Genomic DNA, 20632 nt, shown 5'->3' with positions numbered 1-20632 from the left:
GATATTGATGTTAAGGCTATAAATTTCCTTCTATGCTGCACTACAGCAATTGTGATATATAATGCTTTCATTATCATTATCTTTCAGGAATTCTTTAATTTCTGATTGTAGTTCTCCTTTCATCCTGGAATTATATAATAGGTTATAAGATTTCCAGGTAAAAGGGTCTTTTTATTTTTAGTTTGTTTTCAATTTCACTTAAGATTGGTATTAGTGTTTTTAATATTTCTACTTTATAGAAATTAGTTTTCCTTGTGCCCTAAATATCCTTTTTTCTGAGAGTCCCACTTGCCTTTGAAAGGAAGGTATATTGGATATATTCTTTACTAGCAGCATGCTATTGATATACATATATTCTCCAAAAGGTTTGCCTCATTGATTGTACAGCAATTAAAATGAACTAGAGTAACAATTTAAGTGAAACTCACACACATTAATTGCGAACAAAAAGTGCAGACAAACTATCAGTGTTAGGTAGAAGAACCTCCATTCTCCCAATTACAATCTGTGTTGGGGATCTGATAGCAACTAAAGTTGCCAAGCATTTTTGGTCTTCCTAAACGCTAGGACACAGTCATTATGAGGCTGGGAAGTGTCCAAAAATTATTTTGACTAGATTCAGAGATAGCTCTCAAATTGGACAATGGATTGATAATCAACTTGTAGGTGGGTCCTTTTAAACCAATACATACTCGGTGGTTGTAACTGATACACCACTTAATGTATTACGGGAATAGATGTTTTAAGTTCCCAGTGGACACACACTTTAGACAGCCAAATGGGTTTTCTTGCGTCAATGTCCGGAAAGGTGCCCAGGAAGAGGATGAAGAAGGGAAAGTATTTTTACTCTTGTACCTGCAGGCTATTAAATTATGTGACTATTTAACATATTTGAAAAGCTACTAAAATTTAAAAATAAAACCAACATTGGACCTAAATCTGGAACTAAAACTTAGAAATTAGCATTCCCAACCATAAAGCTAAGTCAACTCTCTACTAAGGACCTAGAATATAAAAACACAATAAAAACAAAGGTTACACTTTCTTTTAACAGTGACATACTTATAAATTTATACGACTTTCTAGTATGAAAATGTTTCTAGAAACGTATATATACAAAAATAGTGCAAGCTATTAAATTAACTTTATTTTTATCTAATATAACTGATGAAGTTAACAAATATATTTTAACATAACAAAAAATTATAATTGATAAGTTTATCATCACATTTTAAAGGATGTTAACAATATCTTTAGTATAGCCAAAAACTTAACATTTGGATTTTATCCATTTTTGAAATGTAAAATGCACAAGTATAATACCCATACTACATATCTTACAATTTTAACATTTTAGCTAAAATATGAGTCTCTGCAGGTAAAAGCAAGAGATCTTCTATACCTAAGACAAATAAAATGTATTATTAATAAACTGCCATTGGATTAGACAATGCTATTTCAACTATTTCTTGTTTGGAGAGGAGGACAAAAGTACGTAATAGTATAGAACTAGTCATTTTCATTATTCTAGTTTAGAACTAGTAATTTGCATTACTTTGTAACGAGCACACGTGCTTATTTATATTAGATATTAACCACCATAAAGAATTCCTCTCAAGAAAGGTCACAACTATGACTTATGGCAAGCTGTACAGTCATCACTGAATATAGTTTAGTGTCCAGAGTTTTTAAAAAGTACAATCCTGAACTAAGATAAACCTAAGTCTAGCAATACCAAGAAATAGTTTTAGGGATTTCATATAAATAAAAGAACTTATCTTTCAATTGTAAAATAGGTTTCAACCTGTTCTAAGGAGAGAGGAATAGTGGTAGATGGTAAAGCTTGGCAACAAGTATGCTTCTAGCAGGTAAAAGTCTGATATGCATTGCTATAAGAAGCATCTTTCACATAAGGAAAACGTGCTAATTAAATGTATACATTACTTTTCAGGCACTTGACTTCACTTGGTAGTTAAGCTGATGTTCAGATATTTAATGGAAAAACATTAAATTATATAGTGACTTCAAGCCACGTACCCACAGAACATGTGTTCCATTAAGTCAAACCCAAATGTTCCCTGCTAAAATCAAATAATGACATATAACCAATTCAGAAAAAACTAATTTAATTAAATATATTGAATTCTCTCGATTTTAAGATTTTTCACAATAATTTTTTCTTAAGCCTTTGTTGCCTACTTGTCTGAATGCTAGGAGAAAGAAGCCTTTTAAACTGTAAAATATTATGCCTAAATGATGTTAGGAAATTTTAAACTGTTGATCAGTTCAATATATTATACTATTTATGGAAATATGCCTATAGTTTGCTCTTACACTTAAGAGCCATATTTTCTCATGGTAAGTCTGTTCCTAGTTCATATTATAGAATTCAATATGTAAACATTTTAATGTACCCAAAAGAGCATTATGAATTTCGCTGTTGTCCCTAAATATGTTTGAGAACCACTACACATCAATGTCTGGCTCTGAAACTATCTTTGGGGTCCATGCTAAAGGAATGCTTTCAGATATATCACTAAGGATACGGTTTTAAGACTATCAAATTCTATTCTAAAATGAAAAAAATATGGCAAGATTCCAGTATAGGTGTTAACAATGTCCCCATTTGTTTTCTTCAATACTTTCCATATAACTTACGTATGTTGATATTAAGGATTTTTTTATTTGTATGCATTATAATTTGGGAAAACTCTGCAATATACTTTCAGGCAGTTAGCTTTAAAATAATGAAACTTCAGATCTTTGCACAAACAGCCCTGAGAACAATGCATTCAAATTACAGCTCAACTAGAAATAATCTAATTGAGAAATTTTAAAGTATAAAAACAAATTCTGGAAAAGTTGTAAACTAAAATAAAAGTTACCAACATTTGAGGCACTACCAGACTACAGTACTTGTAAGAGTTAGAAGGACTTTGTAAAAAGAACAAACATACAAAGCTGTGTGTGCACATGCACACACATTGTGCTATAAAGGAAAACAGTGTCCCCAAATTTTATAGCCTAAACATTTTATTGCAGCATCTCCTAGTAAAGATACCATGCTCTGGCTGTAGGAGAGTTTTGGTAATTGTTATAAAGCATTGGTATTGAATTTTATATTATCAATGGAAATAGATTCAAGAGCTTGGTTAACAACAATTTCAAGTGACTGACAGCCCTTGGAGGGGAGCATGAAATAAACATCATAATTATGTTGCAAATGCTAAGTCAAAGTAGCAATGATTTGATCTATTTCAGAGACTATACAACTTTGTAGCAAATAAGGTATAACAAGTCTTCACAGTAGAAATAAAGCATGTTATTCTAGAAAAAAACACATATTCCACTTGGTAATTTAATATTGTGTATTAATTGGTGAAATGCCTACAGACAAAAGTGGTGTATCACTGTATAATCTATCAACATGACAATCTACATTCTATATACATGGTAACTTGTGATACGTAACATTTGCTACAAAAAAGTACAACAAATACTAGGAATCAAATATTAACATTTCTGATGTCAAAAAAAAAAAAAATGAAGTCACTTCTGTTTTATGTTAAAAATGTTTCCCTGCTTCTTTTTAATACAATTTATAAAGCTTTACTAAATGAAATATTTTCTTCTAGAGAAACATGTACTGACTTATGTGAAAATAAACAAGCAGTCCCATATCTTTAAAATCTATACTTATATTCCAGAAGAGTATTTACACTTCATTATAGTACTTAAAATGAAATATTTATGCATAAATAGCTTTTGCCATTCAAGGTATGAAGACAGCAATGTGTTATTATAATTTATATACACTTACCTTGCAATTGAAAATATACTTATGTGAATTTGATAGGTTAGGAAGAATAAGGGCATGCTGATCCAGAATTAATACTAAACCAGAATACTAGCATGGTTAACTGGAGTCATATGCATGACCAGCAAGCAGCACAGATTGATAACTTTCTGGAATTCCTGTGGGTAACAATGCCAACCAGTAGCAAGTAAGACACACATTACAAAGTAGTAAAAAAAAACTGAAACTGAAGTAGTATGTAGTAGATACTTAGATGGAATACTGGAAAGAATTTAGCCTAATTCCTAACTGTGCTTTAGATGGGCAAAAGCTAAAATGTTACACTAAAAATGATTAACTACAACCTCAATATTTCTTGTGCTTTAGAATTCTCCTTGCATTTCCTTAAAGAATCTTGCTTCTTCTCCAAATGCATTTGCTGATGCTAGGATTTAAAAGTACGAGCAAATTAAGTAATTAAAACTTTGGGAACTTCAGTTCCTAATGCTATTTCCCGTCACTATTTAGATCAGTTACAGCATCATATATGTTCTCTAGATGATAGGAATAAAGGTCTTGTATAAGTCAAGGCATGACGGGAGAGGTCTCATTATCAGTCTCGGAGAATGAAGGTATTACTGAAATAGTAACTGTTCTATGTTTCACTCCAATATAATCATTGTTATTGAGTCAAAGGTCCTCACAAAACCTGTGACAATGTTTAGAATTCTGGAAATAAGGTATATATGATCTAAAAGCCTAAATAGAAATGTAGCAAAGTCACCTAAAACACTTTTTTAAATAAATTAGTTTATAGAATTCTTTCCTGGTTATATTTCACTCGAGTAACTGAATTAAGTCACATGGCAATCAGAAAAAATACATATATGTACTTAAGTTAAATATGATTATCACATAAAGTAACTTTTCTTCCATAGTTAACTTTCATTTCACTTTAGAAAAAAATGTACATAAGTTTAACAAATGTTACACATCAATTTGAAGTAAGAATTTCTAGATTTTGTCTGCCAAATACTCTGATGCCAAAAAAGTCTATTTACAAATGGTTGGAAAGGAGCAACTACTGTAAATATCAACATTTATCAACATAATTTATCAATATAATTGATAGAAGAATTTAGCAAAATAATTGATAAAAACACTGCATAATATCCTATAAAGCAGGTCACTCACTCCTTTAGAGGGAGAGAACACAAAGTTAAAAGCAAAAGTACAACTAGAAAAAAACTTTCTATTTTTATGATGATTACAAACCTATAGTTTTGGCCAACGCCCTTTGCCACTGTCCCTTGTGTCCACTTTACAGTATGACTTGCTAATAGTTACCCAACAGTCTAATGCCTCTGTCAACCACAAGCAGATAGGAAAATCACCACACCAAGTCTGACAATTAAGTTCATGAACTTCATGCAATAATGTTGCTAACCTTTTTTATCAGAGGGATTATTCATTATGAATTTGTACCAACTGGATAAACAGTTAACCAAGTTTACTATTTGGAAGCGCTGAAAAGGCTGCATGAAAAAGTTAGATGACCTGAACTTTTTGCCAACAATTCATGGCTCTTGCATCACGACAACGTACCCGCTCACATGGCACTGTCTGTGAGGGAGTTTTTAGCCAGTGAACAAATAACTGAACTGGAACATCCTCCCTACTCACGTGATCTGGCCCCCAATGACTTCTTTCTTTACCTGAAGATAAAGAAAACATTGAAAGGAAGACATTTTGATGACATTCAGGACATCAAGGGTCCTGAATGTCAGCTCTGATGACCTATGATGACAGCTCTGATGGCCATTCCAGAAAAAGAGTTCCAAAACTGCTTTGAAGGGTGGACTAGGCACTTGCATTGGTGCAGAGCTTCCCAAGGGGAGTACTTCGAAGGTGACCATAGTGATATTCAGCAATGAGGTATGTAGCACTTTCTCTAGGATGAGTTCACGAACTTAATTGTCACACCTTGTGTATAAGGTTACGTTAAGTCGGCCAGCTATTTGGCAAAGAGTAAGACCAACGTAATACAGGTGGCTACACATAACTGACACTTTTTGATAACATTTTTAAGTATCTGTGCTTGCCACACACAGGCTGAAACTGTGAACGCTCCAATCCATAATCTACTTACTCTGACATTAAGTCTGAAATTAACACAGAGCAATTCAACTTAAATGTGGTACTTCAATACCACTAGATGCTACATTGTTTGATTTTAAACCCTGGTTTATCATTTAATTCATTCTAGAATGATTTGCTCAGACAAATCATATCTGCTGAAGCTACCTTATCTGATTCTTAGACTCACATACTGAAAAACACAGGAATGTTATAGGAAAAACAGCTACAAAATTTAAAAAAAAATTATACATCTTGATTATTTTTTTAAATTACCAACTGCCTGCAAAACGAACTCAGCACAGTTTGAAAACAAATGAAAAATGAATGAGGTTGCTTCTGAAGGCCATAGCTTTGGTGACAACTTAGAACCAAACTTTGGACCCGCGGCTGACCCCGACCTAATGGCTTGCTCATGCTTGGTCCCCACTTATTTGCAGGGCTTTATGGCCACAGCGTATTCTTCACTCATTGCGCACATGACAGAAACCTACAAGGGAAAATGAGAGCAAAAGTTAGTCAGATATGCACATATGACATATTTAACTCATTATATATTGTATATTTGTGGACATTTTATACATACTGACTTTAGAAAGAGGTATTCCAAGACCAAGTAATCTAGTTTCCTAAAGTGAAATTTCTCAAACTGTGGTTTTTAAGACAACTTCCAGGAAACAGGCAGAATAAGGGCTACAAATGTTTTAATACTAGTTAGGTGTTATGTACTCACATTCCCCTAGCATCCTTTCTCATACTTGGAAGAGTAGCTCAGACACTGATCTTCAAAACACCTTTGAGGCTGATTGTGTCTATGTAGCAAAAAATGAACTTTGATAATTTCTTTAGTGATGGGTCTCTAAGTATTATAGGAAAACTGCTGTATGGAGATCATTTTCAGAATTTCAGGAGTATTAAGAGCTATACTTCATATATAGTATTTTATGTAACTAGTTTAGGCCAAATTTTTATAAAATAGTTAAAAAAAAAAATCTTCCCATAGGTCTTTACCTGTACATCTTCACCTGCATTGTATTTTCCTTCTATTTCTTTGCCTAGTTCACCTTCTGGCAGCTTAAGATCCTCACGAACTTCACCAGTTTCTGTCAGCAGGGAAAGGTAACCATCCTGAATGCATATCAGCTATTAAAAGAAATTACATCATTTGCACTGATTAGATTATACCCACTACTTTGTAATATTTGCACAGTTAAGTTGAAATATACATTCATTAATATAAGTACATGATAATACATTAATATATTCTTGGTGCTTAAAAATGCTAGACATACAAAAGTATAAAACATATATAGACTAAAAGCATAAGTTCATTCTTCCCTGCATCTCTCATCCCCCAAATTTCTGCATTATTCAAGTTTTGGCTTCTTTATAGTGTATCCTGAAGCATTTACATATATGTACAAAATACAAATATAGTTATTTAAAAAAATAGTGTATTTTTCAGCAAGTTTTCACTTAATAACACGTCTTAGAAATCTTTCCAAATTGGAAAATATGGACCAACTTTTGTCTCTTTTACCACTTTACAATTGCATCGATACACTGTAACTGACTTAATCATTTTCCCATTAATGGGCATAAAGGTAATTTTTAATTTTTCATGACTGCAAACAATGTTTTATAATTTCATTATGAACAAAGTAGAAACTTTTTAGTCTCCAACTTACTGCTAACAGCACTAGATTTTTTTAAAAAGACAAACACTAGCTTGCTGATGACAAAATGAAACAAATCCAGTCATCAACCTAATTTACAAAAGGCAGTTTTGATAGAATTGAATTTCTTTTGTTATAGGCATGAGGAAACAGCCAGGCTACACTCATATATTCTAAAAGCATGTACACCATCAGTGTGCCTAGAGTTCTAACAGGTTTTACAGAAGGTAATCATCTAGGATGCCAGATGTTAACACTGACATACACAAAAAAAGTCAAAGACATGGTCCTGGAACCCCTTTAACCATAGGACACAACACAGGCACGCCACAGTGGCGGGTTTCAGATCTCTCCTCTACAGCACTGCCAAATCTGGCTATGGATTCCACACAAACCCCAACTACCACAGATTTCAGTTTTGCGCATGTCTAAAATCTCAAAAACAAACAAAAAAATTACCGTACAAAGCAACCACACTTTTAATTAACTTTTATGTCCCTCAAATGTTTGTGAGGTTGTTGGGAGAAGAGTGAGGAGCAATGAGGTTGATGCAGTAGTATAATTTTTAAATGATTAACTACAGGCTCACAAGGCAGATCTTTCTGATTTGGGCTCTTTACCAGAAGTGGAACTTGTCTATTTCAAGGTTCCTAGTGCCATTAGTGACTGAAACATAAAAGCCAATAATAATACTGGTATTTTGATATTTATATAATGGTGGTACTTTTTGAAAAACACAATTTTTTTATTGGGGAATATTGGGGAACAGTGTGTTTTTCCAGGACTCATCAGCTCCAAGTCTTTGTCCTTCAATCTAGTTGTGGAGGGCGCAGCTTACTGGTCCACCTGGGAATAGAACCGGCAACCCTGTTGTTAAGAGCTCGTACTTTAACCAACTGAGCCATCCAGCTGCCCTGGTACTTTGTTTTTTGAGTTAAGAATTTGTAAAATAAACTCTGGGTTGAAATATAAAGCATTTCAAATATAAAAATGTATAGATATAGTATAAAACATCTTGTAAAAATGTATTTATGTTAAACATCTTATTAAAATAAATTGCTTTACGAAATAAAATTAAAATTTTCAAAAATGAAACTAAACAGAAAACAAAATTAAATGATGAAAATGAATTATTGATCTTTCTTGAATTATTTAAAAATTTTCAGATATACACAAAAATTAAAAAATAATGCAATGAAATCCCGTATCTTTTATTTAGATTCATTCATTGTTAACATTTAACCACAGGTGCTATGTATATTTTTCTCTCTGTATATATGGAGTATATAAAATACGTATCACACACATTTTTATTCTTTTCTTATTTTTACTGAACCATTTGAGAGTAAGTTTCATACATCATGACTCTAGCAACAAATACTTCAGTGTATTTTTCCTATGAACAAAGACCTACTCTTATATAACCAGTTTATTTTTCAAAAATCAGGAAATTCAATATGGCTACAATATTTTTCAATATGTAAATTTACCAGTTGTCCCAATATATTGAAAGTGGGATGAAAGTTTTCATCTCACCTCTAGAAACACACCTTGTATTTCTTTGGTTGTCATGTCAGTTTAGTCTCAAATTGAACAGTTCCTCACCCTTTGTCTTTCATGACATTGACATTTTTGAAGAGCACAGGTTCACTGTATTACAGAACGTTCCTCATTTTGGGTTTGTCTAATTGCTTCCTTATGATTTTTTGGAGGGAACACTACATAAGTGATCAGAGTATCATATCAAGAGACAATGTCAATTTGTGCTATGGTTTGTGATATTAACTTTGATCACTTGGCTAAGGGAGTGTCTGACAGATTTTTCGACTCTTAAAGGTATACCATTATCCCTTTTGTAATTAAAAATAAATAAATAAATAAAAGCGAACGGCATTATTGCTGAGTATTAAGCATATTTTTTGTGCAACTTTTTTTCATCTTCTCTCAAAGCCCTGACTAAAGAGTTAGAAGGAGAGGATGGTGAGGGGACAGTTATAAGTCAATTTTAAGTATTTCCTTCCTTCACCTTTAAACACATCTACTCATTTGATAACTTTAAGATGCCTTTGAATAATTCTTTTTCTTTTTTTGGTAGAGAGAATATGTAATCATTTGTTATTAGCAAGCAGGGAGACAGGAGAGGGCAGGGTCAGAAAACTTGTAATAAAGGTATTAGGCATGTATTATGCTGCTGATTGACAAATGAAATTTTATTATACCCCCAAAATACTGGTATCAGAATGTGGTATCTATTATTTCCCAATAAAAGCATCCAATGTATGGTGTTATTTCTCCCATAGGTACTATTTCTCTCCATAGGCCTCTTTGGAAAAATGAATAATTGCAGGTCCAGAGTAGGAAGTATACACGATGAACCTGGGGCCAGCTGTTACACTAGAAAGCATGGCGCAATCAAAGACCACCAGGCCCACACTAAAAGTAATCTGGAGCTTAGCTGAATAAGATCCCCTGGCCAAAGATAGGACAATTTGAGAATCGATAAGTATAATAACTACGATGGATTGAAATGCAAATATGGTTAAAGTTCATAGTGAAAAAAACATTTGATTGATCATCTTCAGTGAATACTAGGGAACCAACTCATTTTGAAAACTGGTAATTAAAGAGAAAGAATCAAGTATTTATACTGCTTTTACTGTTATACATTGTACTACAGGGTACACAAATAAAAAAGGATGAAGGGAAGTTTCTCTTCATAGAAGTGTTCTGGCTAAAAAAAAGGAATGACAGATTTTGTCTCCCTAACGAATTAACGAATTAACGGGTTGAGGCAATTATCATGTATCTAATGACATCACAAAAAGAGAAACAATCAGACTTATTTACCTGATGGTTGCATAGAATATCAACTATGGAGTAGTTTATATTAAAGAAAGAAAAGGAAGAAAATAAAAATCTAAACTATATTTGATTAAGCCTCTACATCAATTATCAATTTTCAGGATATATATACGGGACAGAGGAATATGTTAAACAACGAGGAAATGTAATTACCAAAATACAGACTGTGGAAAGTCTACAGAATAAATGATATAGTTTCTTTATCAAAAAAGTGAAGAGGGAGAGGGGGAGGGAAGAGAGAGAAGAAAGAGAACTCCAGCACATGAGACAGGAGAACCTACAGATTAAAGTAAATTTAAGAGATACACCAACCAATTTCAATGTGTGGATTTTATTTAGGTCTGGATTTAGACGAACTATAAAACAAAAACAATAGCCATCACATCCAAACAGAAAAAAAAAAAAAAGACAGGAAATGTAGATATTGATTGGCTATATTTAAAGTTCTTATCTTTTAGAAATGTATAACAAAGTATTTTCAGATGAAATGATAAACGATATAATATCTGATATTAGCTTCAAAATAATCAAGAGGTAAAGGGTACAGGAACTAAAGATAGGTGGTGGGGTAGAGATGAAATAAGACTGGCTATGTGTTGATAATTATTGAAGCTGAACGATGGGTATATGTGGGTCATTACATTTAAAAATTTTCCACAATAAAAAGTGAAAAAGAAAAATGTTTTGGTATGTCAGAATTCTAGAAAGAGCACTGTAGCCACTAAATGGTTGGAGCAAAGCATGAACTACAAGGAAGGATGTGTAGAGCAAAGGATGAACTACAAGGGGAGGGGTAATGACCACAGATTCTGTCCATGATGTGGTCAGAGTAAGAAAGAACATTGAAAAAAAGGAATTATGGAGAAACTTTTTTTTTTGCCTGTATTTCTATTATTGGTCTATACCAGAAAGCTGGAGAAGGCATAGCACCCCTATAGGTGCCTTCTCAGCCCTAATTTCTGACTTTAATTTCATTCCTCAACCTATTTCAAACTATCAGACTTGTAAGGCCTCTTCCTTTCTCTTTCTTCCTTTTCCTCTTCCCCCAGGCTCTCAGGCTACTTCCTTGGAGCTGCTGGTCCCTGGTAGAGACCTGATGCTTCATCATCGTTATTGTAAAAGCTAAGCAAATAACACTATCATCAACTGGAGCCATCTTCTGACCCACCAAGCCATGAAGTTGGGTATGCACAGCCGCACTCCATCATCAAGTGGAAGTAGCATATATGAGATCAACTTGAGCAGGTCCTAAAGGCACAAACAAGTTGTATGAGAAGTAGCTCAGACTGAGAAAGCAACTTCTTCTGCTACACCAACAACTTCTCCCTCAATTTATACCAATGGCTTTACAGGAAGTGCCCCTATGACCTGCTGACTGAAAAAAAGAGAAAAAAATCCGAATACTTTCTAGATGGTTATGCATGGTCTGATGAAACTTCAGAGGTGGCCCTGAAAGATAGTGGAGGTAAGAACTTCATGCAATGGATGTAAAAGAGGAGAGAACCAGAGGTTTGGATTTACACTGATTATGGGCAAAGCCTAAGAGTTTGGGTGGAAGGTCAAGGTCACTGAAAGAACAATACAGGAAAATTGGTGATAATTACGTAGGTGTGGGGAAGTGGTATGTGGAAGGACTTCTCCAAATAGTTAGAGAATGTGCCCATATGAATGCTTTCTAGAGGGGTTCTGCTACAGAGAAGGCAGATAATTAGGTGGACAAGATGACTGTGTGAATATCTTTCAGCTTCTTTTTGTAGTCTTCCCAGTCCTTGCTCAATCGCCCTATGAAGCAAGTGGCCATGGTGGCATGGGCTCAGTGACACAGACTCTCACCAAAGCTGACTGACTAAAGCCACTACTGAGTACCTCACAGCACAGACCAATACAGAGTCCTTGATATGACATCATTCCCCAGAGGTTAAAGCCGGCCACCTGGTAACACTGTATCCCTTCCATCATGGAAGAGGCAGCAGCAATTTATACTCAATGCATTAGATTCTTTTTTTAAAAAAAATTTTTAACATTGGAAAGAATTTTTTAATGTTTTCTTTTTTTTTAAATTAAAGTTTATTGGGCAGACAATTGTTCGTACAGTGACACAGATTTCAGGTGTACAATTCTGTAATACATCATCTGTATCTCACATTGCGTGCTCACCACCTTGCATTAGATTTCTTACTTTACAGAGGGATTTGCCTCCCTGGCTGGCAGTGCTTCTGCTAAAGGCTCATCTGTGGATTTATAGAATGCCACATTCCTGTCACTGTTGCACATGGGATCATTTCTGAGTAAAACCCTCATTTGACAGGCAAAATAAAAAGGCAACAGGACCATGCTCAGAGAATTCACGGGTCCATGCACACCATCATTCTAAAACAGCTTGCCTGTGTGGATTGGCCTATTGAAGGTGTCATTTTTGCCACTTGCTGGCTGGCTGATAGTTTGTGGGCCTAGGTGCTGTTCTATAGTTTGCAATATATTTCAATACATGGTACTATTTCTCTCATAGGTAGAATATATAGACCTAGGAACCAAAGGTTGTGCCTCTTCTCACTATTACCCTTACTGATACTACAGCAAAATAGTTGCTTCTTGTTGCTACAATACCTTCTCGTTTAGAAATGTGTTATTCCCAAAGAAAGACTTCTACTAGAGAACAAAGATTCCACAGAACAGGTGAAAATTATAAAAAAACTTTAACCCCAAGGAACTGATAGCATCATTATCCTCTTTGTTGTTGTTCTTTTTTTAAGTTGCAACAACAAAATTTAACTCACATATTCCAATATCCAAAAGGCATACCACTTATTTGAAGAATATAGTAGGATTTAATATTCATAGGTTTGGCAATTTAACAATAATCCAAAGGTCCACAATATACCGGGGGGTGCCAATAAAATGTATATAAGTGGACACTGGTCAACGTTGCTCAAGCAGTAGTTCGTCGTAATCAGAAGTGTCTGGACACTGCTGGTAACCACTTTGAGCACCTCTAGTAATTGCAGAAGCTAAACGTGACTTGTACTCATCTTTTGTTATCGGTATGTATTGAATATTACAATTTTAATAGTTTTTTCCTTTCTTATATACATTGTTTTGGCACCTTCTTTATTCTTAAACATATCCCGTAGTTATTAGCTTTCCTTCTGAAATATGGTTTTCAAATTACAGGTAAAACTTTAGTAAATGCCAAAATAAGAGTTTCTATATTTAAAAATTGGGGGATTCCCGAGTAATTGGATATATTTACATTTTATACCATCAGAGGCCCAGAGAACCATAACTACTTTTGGAAGGAGTAATGTAAATTAGCAATTCTAATCCTAGCTACATCATCTGGAAGTCAGGAGACAATTTTTATTTTATTCTGAACTTATTTTAAAATATACAAAATTGAAATTGTAAATATTCCTCAACAAAGATTTACTTTTTAATTTACACACACATCTATATATACGTGTGTATATATATATATAGATGTGTGTACATAAATATACGTGTGTGTATGTGTGTGTGTGTGTGTGTGTGTGTGTGTATATATATACATATACATATATATATATATATATATATATATATATATATATATATATATATATTCATTTTAGCTGACTGCCAAACTGGCACTTGAAATACTGAAAAAAGCATATACAAAGGACTTCATGTAGCCAAATAATAAGTAGGAATTTAATGAAGGCACTTGGCTAGGTGAGTGAAGACCACTGTAGCACAATAAAATATAACTGGAAAGGCTCACAGAGCTAATTATTTTCAATGAGCAGATGTAAGTATTCTATGGTGACTTGATAAAGAAGGGATGTGATCACTGAGTATTTACTATGTAAGGCCCTGTTCTAAGTATTAACTAATCAAACCTCACAATGATGCCATGAGTTGTTTGTGATTCTTATCCCCATTTTATAAATAAGGAAAGGAAGGCAAGAGGTTAAGTAACTTGCCAACGGAGGTCATACAGATAATGCCGAAGCCAGAAAGTGGACCCAGACTGCCTGGTTTGAGTCACTCTCTTACCTACTCTGCAGTACAAACTATGCACCACAGGCTGGGACTGGAGTGAAGCAAGTGAAGCACTTGTCTCGGGTGTAAAATTTAAGGTGGCACCAAAAAGAACCATCAGCAATCAGATAAATATTTTAATGAAATATTTTTAAAAAATAGAATTAGGATAAAAATTCCATAATGAACAAAATATCAAAATTTTAAACAAAGACAGAATCACAATTATTGATTTCTCCTTTTGCCTTAGGCTCCTACATGGGTTGGCATTGTTTCTGGTCCTATCTTTATTTAAAATTTTCTACTCTATGTTAGGGGGCTCACTAACCTATACCCCCTCACCCTAGTCTGGGCCCGGCTACATCCCAAAACAAAACCCAAATCAAATTTTTCCTTTACGTTAACTCTTGAGCTCTAATCAATGATTGGCTAAATTGATCACAGCAGTAATTATCTGAAATACTGATACCATCTTTCTGAAACACCCAAAGGCAAAAGCATTCTATGTTGAATGCATATTAATGAATATTATGAATACTGAATATTCAAAGCATTCACATGTCAAGGATGAAAACGAAATTCATCTGAGGCAAAAGGAAATTCTATGCTTGTCTAAATTAGGTACTTCAAGAATAACGGAATGATTAAGTGGAATTTTTATACAGGAAAAGGGGGTGCAGAAAACAACTGCTTTTTGATATATATCTACTCAGGAGGTGATTGTGAGGTACATTTTCTCATTTACTCCTCACATTATCTCTCTTTTGGAGATGGAAAGAGTGAGGCTCAGATAGGTTGTGTAATTTATCTAAGAACATTCAGCTGGAAAATAGTAGAACTGGATCCAAACCCAGACCTGATTGACTAAAAAACAACTATTATTATACTAAGAAAATTCAAATTTCTACAAAGACTTCGATGCAACCTAGAAAATATTTATGATAAATGGGAAAGTGAAAATATAAAACTGCTTATTAGATTAAAACCATGTAAAAATATGTTTACATGTGGACAAAGAGTAAAAGGAAATCATTGGGTAATTACAGTTGATGGTAACATTCTTTAAAAATTATACAGTACAATAAAAGGTATAAAAGGAAATCAATTTAACTGGATAAAACAAATCTGTCAACTCACATTTTTCACTATGTAAAAAGAACAGAAAGGAGCTCCATATATGGTATGCTAGATATAGAAATTGAAGACTTTCAAAAAAAGACTTTAATTATGATTAATCTGAGCTCCCACATCCTATGAGGTCAATGGTTTGGTTACTATCAATACTCCAAACAACAAAATGCTATCATTAAACATGACCTACCCAAATGTATAATTGGAACTAAAACTTGAAGTTTATACCTATAATTTAACAAAAGGTCACAGCATGGTCACTGAATATAAATAAAACAATTATACAGTTTTTGTATTTTCTTCACCATATTCAGTGACCATGTATTTTATCTTTTATATTTAAGGCTTTTACCTTATTTCCCTATTTAAGAATACCAAAATCTGACTCATATTCATTAATACACAAACTTGGTTGGTGAAACATGAATTCCAATCATTTCTTAATTTCTTAAAAGTCTTAGGTCTGACAAATGAAAAGAAATAAACATCTGGGAAAGAGTTATCTAAAATTGAAGTATTTTACAACAAAGATGGTAGTGATCTTATTAGCGCTAAACTTGTTCAGTCACAACATAGTTACTTGGTTTGTGAAACAATAAGAAGTGTTCAGCTTTTTAAAAATGCAAGAATGTTTTAAAAAATAGCAAACTAGAATAATCCTAAATAAGGTACAAAAGTTAAATATAATTATTTCTCCAATTTCTAAGATAAGTGGTTACTAATAATTGGTTAGAAAAGCCTACAAAACTACTACGGCCTTTTGTTAAATTACAATTGATAGTAGAATGTATTCACACCTTGAAGAAACAAGTATTCTATAGGAAATTAGTACTTACTTGATAATCATTTCGCTTAATATTTGGAACATCCATATTGTGAGTAGAAGGACAAATATCTTCATATTTTTTGCCGGTGAAAATATCAATTCCAACAAGGTGAACCTAACAAAGAAGGGAGAACAGGAAACCTGTTTAATCTTTGCCAAGTATATCACTCATTACATACACAGGAGCACAATACCAATGCTGATTATAGCAGATTATTTCTCCTTTCAAGGTCATCTAATTTTACTTTCTTAAAAAAAATGTCAGCGGTCATAAAATTGAGAAGCAGTGAACAACTAAATGGTATCATGACATATCAAGACTCAAATCCTATGTAGCGCAGTAATTCAATTATAAGCGTGCACAAGAAAAATGAACTTAGGTTCCTTGGAATTATGTTAGAACAGGGTTTCTCATCTGTAAACTGAACAGATCTTCTGACTCACTGGGATTCAGGAAAGTTTCAGTTCCCAATTAATGAAACATTATAAGAGCTCAAGAAGGAAACGCTACCTTTCAGTATTCGAAACGATAGTTGAACACCCAGTAATAGTGGGAGGAAAAAAAACGTGCTTATTACAAAGTTCTAAGCACAGAAATCTCATGTGCTGTAATGTAATACAAATGATCAAAATCTCAACGTGAAGACAGACCTGGAAGGGCACCCACCTTGGCGTGACCGTGTTTTCCAGTTTTGGAAGTTGACATCTCCACTATTTTGCATGGTCGTCCTTTGAGCACCACGAAGCCGTTTTTGCGCAGGGCCGAGCACTGCATAGGGTAAGTGCTGGAAGCCCCAGCATCTCCAGTAGTGAAATCGATTTCATCCGCCATGGTGGGCTGGGGAGATGGTAGCTTTCCGGAGGGCACTACGCAAAAAGTTTGTTTGCTTTTTAACAATGGGCAATCAGGTAACGAAAAATCTCATTTCCGACAGGTTACGTGCCAAGCATCGTGGATCTATTATTTTTGCATCTATAGAAGACCCACCCAAGAACAGTGGGCGCTTTCTAACTCTTGGCCTCTACAAACTTTTCCATCCAGTGGTGGGAAGATGGGGAAGGAAGTCGCAGAGAGCGAGCTGGGGGCGGGGAGGATACCCGCCCAGGGGGCTCACCAGGCTGGGAGCAGCACATCCCGGCCCCCATCGCCCCACCGCAGGCGGAGCCGCCGACCTTTCCGCACCGCGCCGCACCGCCCGGCCCTCCGCCGCCGCCCCGATCCCCACTGCGGGGACCCAGCCCAGGCCGCACGTCCGCGCGGAGGATGGGGAGAACACGACCAGGCCAGCAGCACCTGGCCCTCGCGCACGGGGCGCGCACTCCGGTCCCCGGCTGCGGCGTGGGATCCCCGGCCTCTCAGGCGCCCCCTCGTCCTGCAGGCATCCTCGGCCCGGCTCGGCCCCGCGCGGGCCTGAGCCCTGGCGAGTGCCGCGCTCGCCTCCGTTCTCCCATCCAGCCTTCCTCTTTCCCTCGTTAGGACTCCCGTCGCCTTTCCCGGCCCTGCCTCGCTCCGGTCCCAACCCCACCACTTTCCCCCCAGGTCTTTACCTTCCAGCAAAGAAAGAGCTGCTTTCGCCTGCGCACCCGCGCCGGTCCCCTACAGCGGCGGCGGCGGCGGCGGCAGCGGTGGCGGCCGCGGTAGTTCCAAGAGACAGGGCGGGGCCGCCACACTTTCCACACCCCGGCCTCCCCGCCCTTTCCCGCCCCCACCTCAGCCCCATTTCCGGGATAGGTCCGGCGCGTCACAGGCACCACCCTTCCAGGCTACCATTGGCTACAAGCTTCCTGAGGCCCCGCCTAGTCACGTGAAGAGCGTCCTGGCTACCCCACGTGCTGCGGCTCAGGGCACTTCCGGCGCGTGAAGTGCATTTTCTGGAGGCGGATTGCGGAGGGTGAACTCGCTGGCAAGGAAACTTGCTGCCGCAAACTTTTAGGTTCGTTGTGTTCAAGTTTCAGTGGAAGTTGATGGGAATCGGCCACGCGCATGGTGGCCCCTGCCCTCAAGTGCGTGCCAGTTGTCACTTGTAGGTTGTCAGAACTCGAGAGGCCAGAGATCTCAATGGGCGCCGGTGTGGCTGTGGAGGAAACTTTGGGTTCCAACTTCTGGCCCATCTTGCAGCCCTCCTTGGTAATCCAACCCAGCTTGTTCCTCCAGGAAGAGCCCAAGTGCGGTATTTTATTACCCAGATGCACACTGCATGCTCTGCAGACAACCCCAGCCACCCATTATGACTCAGGGCAGCGACTGCCCCTGGGTGCCCTGCCCTCTCCCGTGGGAGGGAACTCGTGAGACATTCTTGAACTGAACTAAAAGGCAGTGGTGAAATGACCTAACTCACTTCTCCCTCCGGAAGCTCTTAGGGAGTTGTGGAGGCAAGTGGATGTCTAACTCGTACCACATTGCCCAATCCAGGAAGGTGTTCTGCCAGACTCAGCTCTTTCCTCCTGGCGTTGGCATTCTATCGAGTTAGAGGTACGCCCCTCCTCCTTAGAATGGTTGGGTTATCTGTAGCCAGTAGAGACTTGTATAGGATTAAGGACCAAAGTTTTTTAAAAAAGATGTGAGCCCTTTTTCATGGTTTCATTTCACAACCCACCACGTTTTCCTACCTTGGAGAGGTGACTTCCACACCCCAGTTTAGGTGGCCCTGTGATTTCGTATTGCTGTCTCATGAACAGTCCTATTTTTCACATTCCTATGTGGCTCTACAGTTACACAGATATTTCACACATGCTGTGTAACTTAACCTTTGCGATAAACTGGTGAACTCCCATAAACAACTCAGCCTCTAGCTAATAGAAAGAGCCAGATTAGAATCCCGGTTCATGAGCCCACTCTGCTTTTCCTTACATCACCTAACCTTTCCCGTCTGTTGTTACTAGAGTGTTTGCTAATATTTAGAGAGTATTTATGTAAGCAGGTAATGAATTAATTGTTTTACGTGCATTATTTAATCTTGGCTGTTACTCTCTTTCAACCTCAAGTTTATTAAGTTATTTATACAAAGTAAAAGTTACCGGTTTTAGTTATATGAGTGTTGAAGAACATAGACATTTGTGTAAATACCACTACAATCAAGATATAGAATATTTCCTCATTCTAAAAGGTTTCTCCTGCCGTCTTCTGGTCAGTCCCCTCCCCCACATGCAGCCCGTGGCAATCATTAACAAGTATTTTATTTATATTTTCAGTTATGGAAAAGGGCAGAGAAAAGTTAAGTAATGTGCTCCAAATCACACAGCTAGCAAGTCAGAAGGCCAACACTGAACTCTAGCCAGTTTGGCTCCACAATCACTGCTTTAACTACCATCATATGCATCATAGTAAATTCACATAAGATTTGGATTTGGAATCAATATGATCTAGCTTCATTCATTCAATAAATACAGGTGAGGCTAGTGAAGTCACCGGAACACTAAATCATTACTTCTAGGAGAAATGCAAAGTTAGGTTCCTGTAAGCCTCTTATCACAACATTTTCATCAACTGACCAATATATTATCTTGTATTATATGTGTTTATTTAATCTATATTGATTCATTAACATTTAACTCACAGCCAACAGCACTACAGTTCATGTCCAAAGGAGGCTTATCTAACACATGTATTTTCTCTGTAAGGCACATCACAGCCTTCTCATGTTTAAAAACACTAGACAGCACTTCAACACTATGCTCGGGGGTCATTTTAAACAGTCAAGTCACCAACATAAGTCAAAAAAAAGGGAAAAAGTGGCGCTGATAGACTGAAAAAAAAAACACTCATTTACCATTTGACAGTTGAAAATAGAAGGCAGAGCACGGCCTTATTTGACCTTAGTCAGGAAAATATGTGTTGAATGACTCAAATCTTCCACTGTTCTGTGCATGCCCCCAAATGATTGTGAAAGCATCTCACGTATTGATTTTGGGGTTATAGGTAAATTTATCAAGTAGGGAAATTCATAAATATGGGACCCACAAATAACAAGAATTGACTGTTTTTATTTTAGCACCCTTAGTGCTGAAATTATCAAGTTGACCAAGACATCCTCTTGTTTTTTAGGTACTGGAAGTCCAGTGCAGGATACAAGCTAGCATTTTAGCAGCTATAATACATGCTACTAAAGAAATAACTGTAGGATGCTGAAAAAGGGGGCTCCTCATCTAGTCTAAGTTTTGTTCAATAGAAATATGATGCAAGCCACA

General features: G+C 36.3%; 1 protein-coding gene across 1 annotated transcript; it reads right to left on the bottom strand.

Annotated features, from left to right (window-relative positions):
- Positions 1-1126: 1126 nt before the first annotated feature.
- EIF5A2 (eukaryotic translation initiation factor 5A2) lies at positions 1127-18157 on the bottom strand. Its single transcript, XM_081027589.1, has 5 exons — positions 17993-18157; positions 17112-17311; positions 16455-16559; positions 6944-7075; positions 1127-6422 (listed from the first exon to the last, which is right to left on the bottom strand). Exons 2-5 carry the CDS (start codon positions 17274-17276, stop codon positions 6363-6365), a joined length of 462 nt encoding a protein of 153 aa, XP_080883715.1. The 5' UTR covers positions 17277-17311; positions 17993-18157; the 3' UTR covers positions 1127-6362.
- Positions 18158-20632: the final 2475 nt, after the last annotated feature.

The sequence above is a fragment of the Rhinolophus hipposideros genome (genome assembly GCF_964194185.1).
Source record: "Rhinolophus hipposideros genome assembly, chromosome: 2".
NCBI classification, from domain to species: Eukaryota; Metazoa; Chordata; class Mammalia; order Chiroptera; family Rhinolophidae; genus Rhinolophus; species Rhinolophus hipposideros.
Note: the sequence above shows the minus strand (reverse complement) of the source record. Positions and strands in the feature narration are given on the sequence as shown.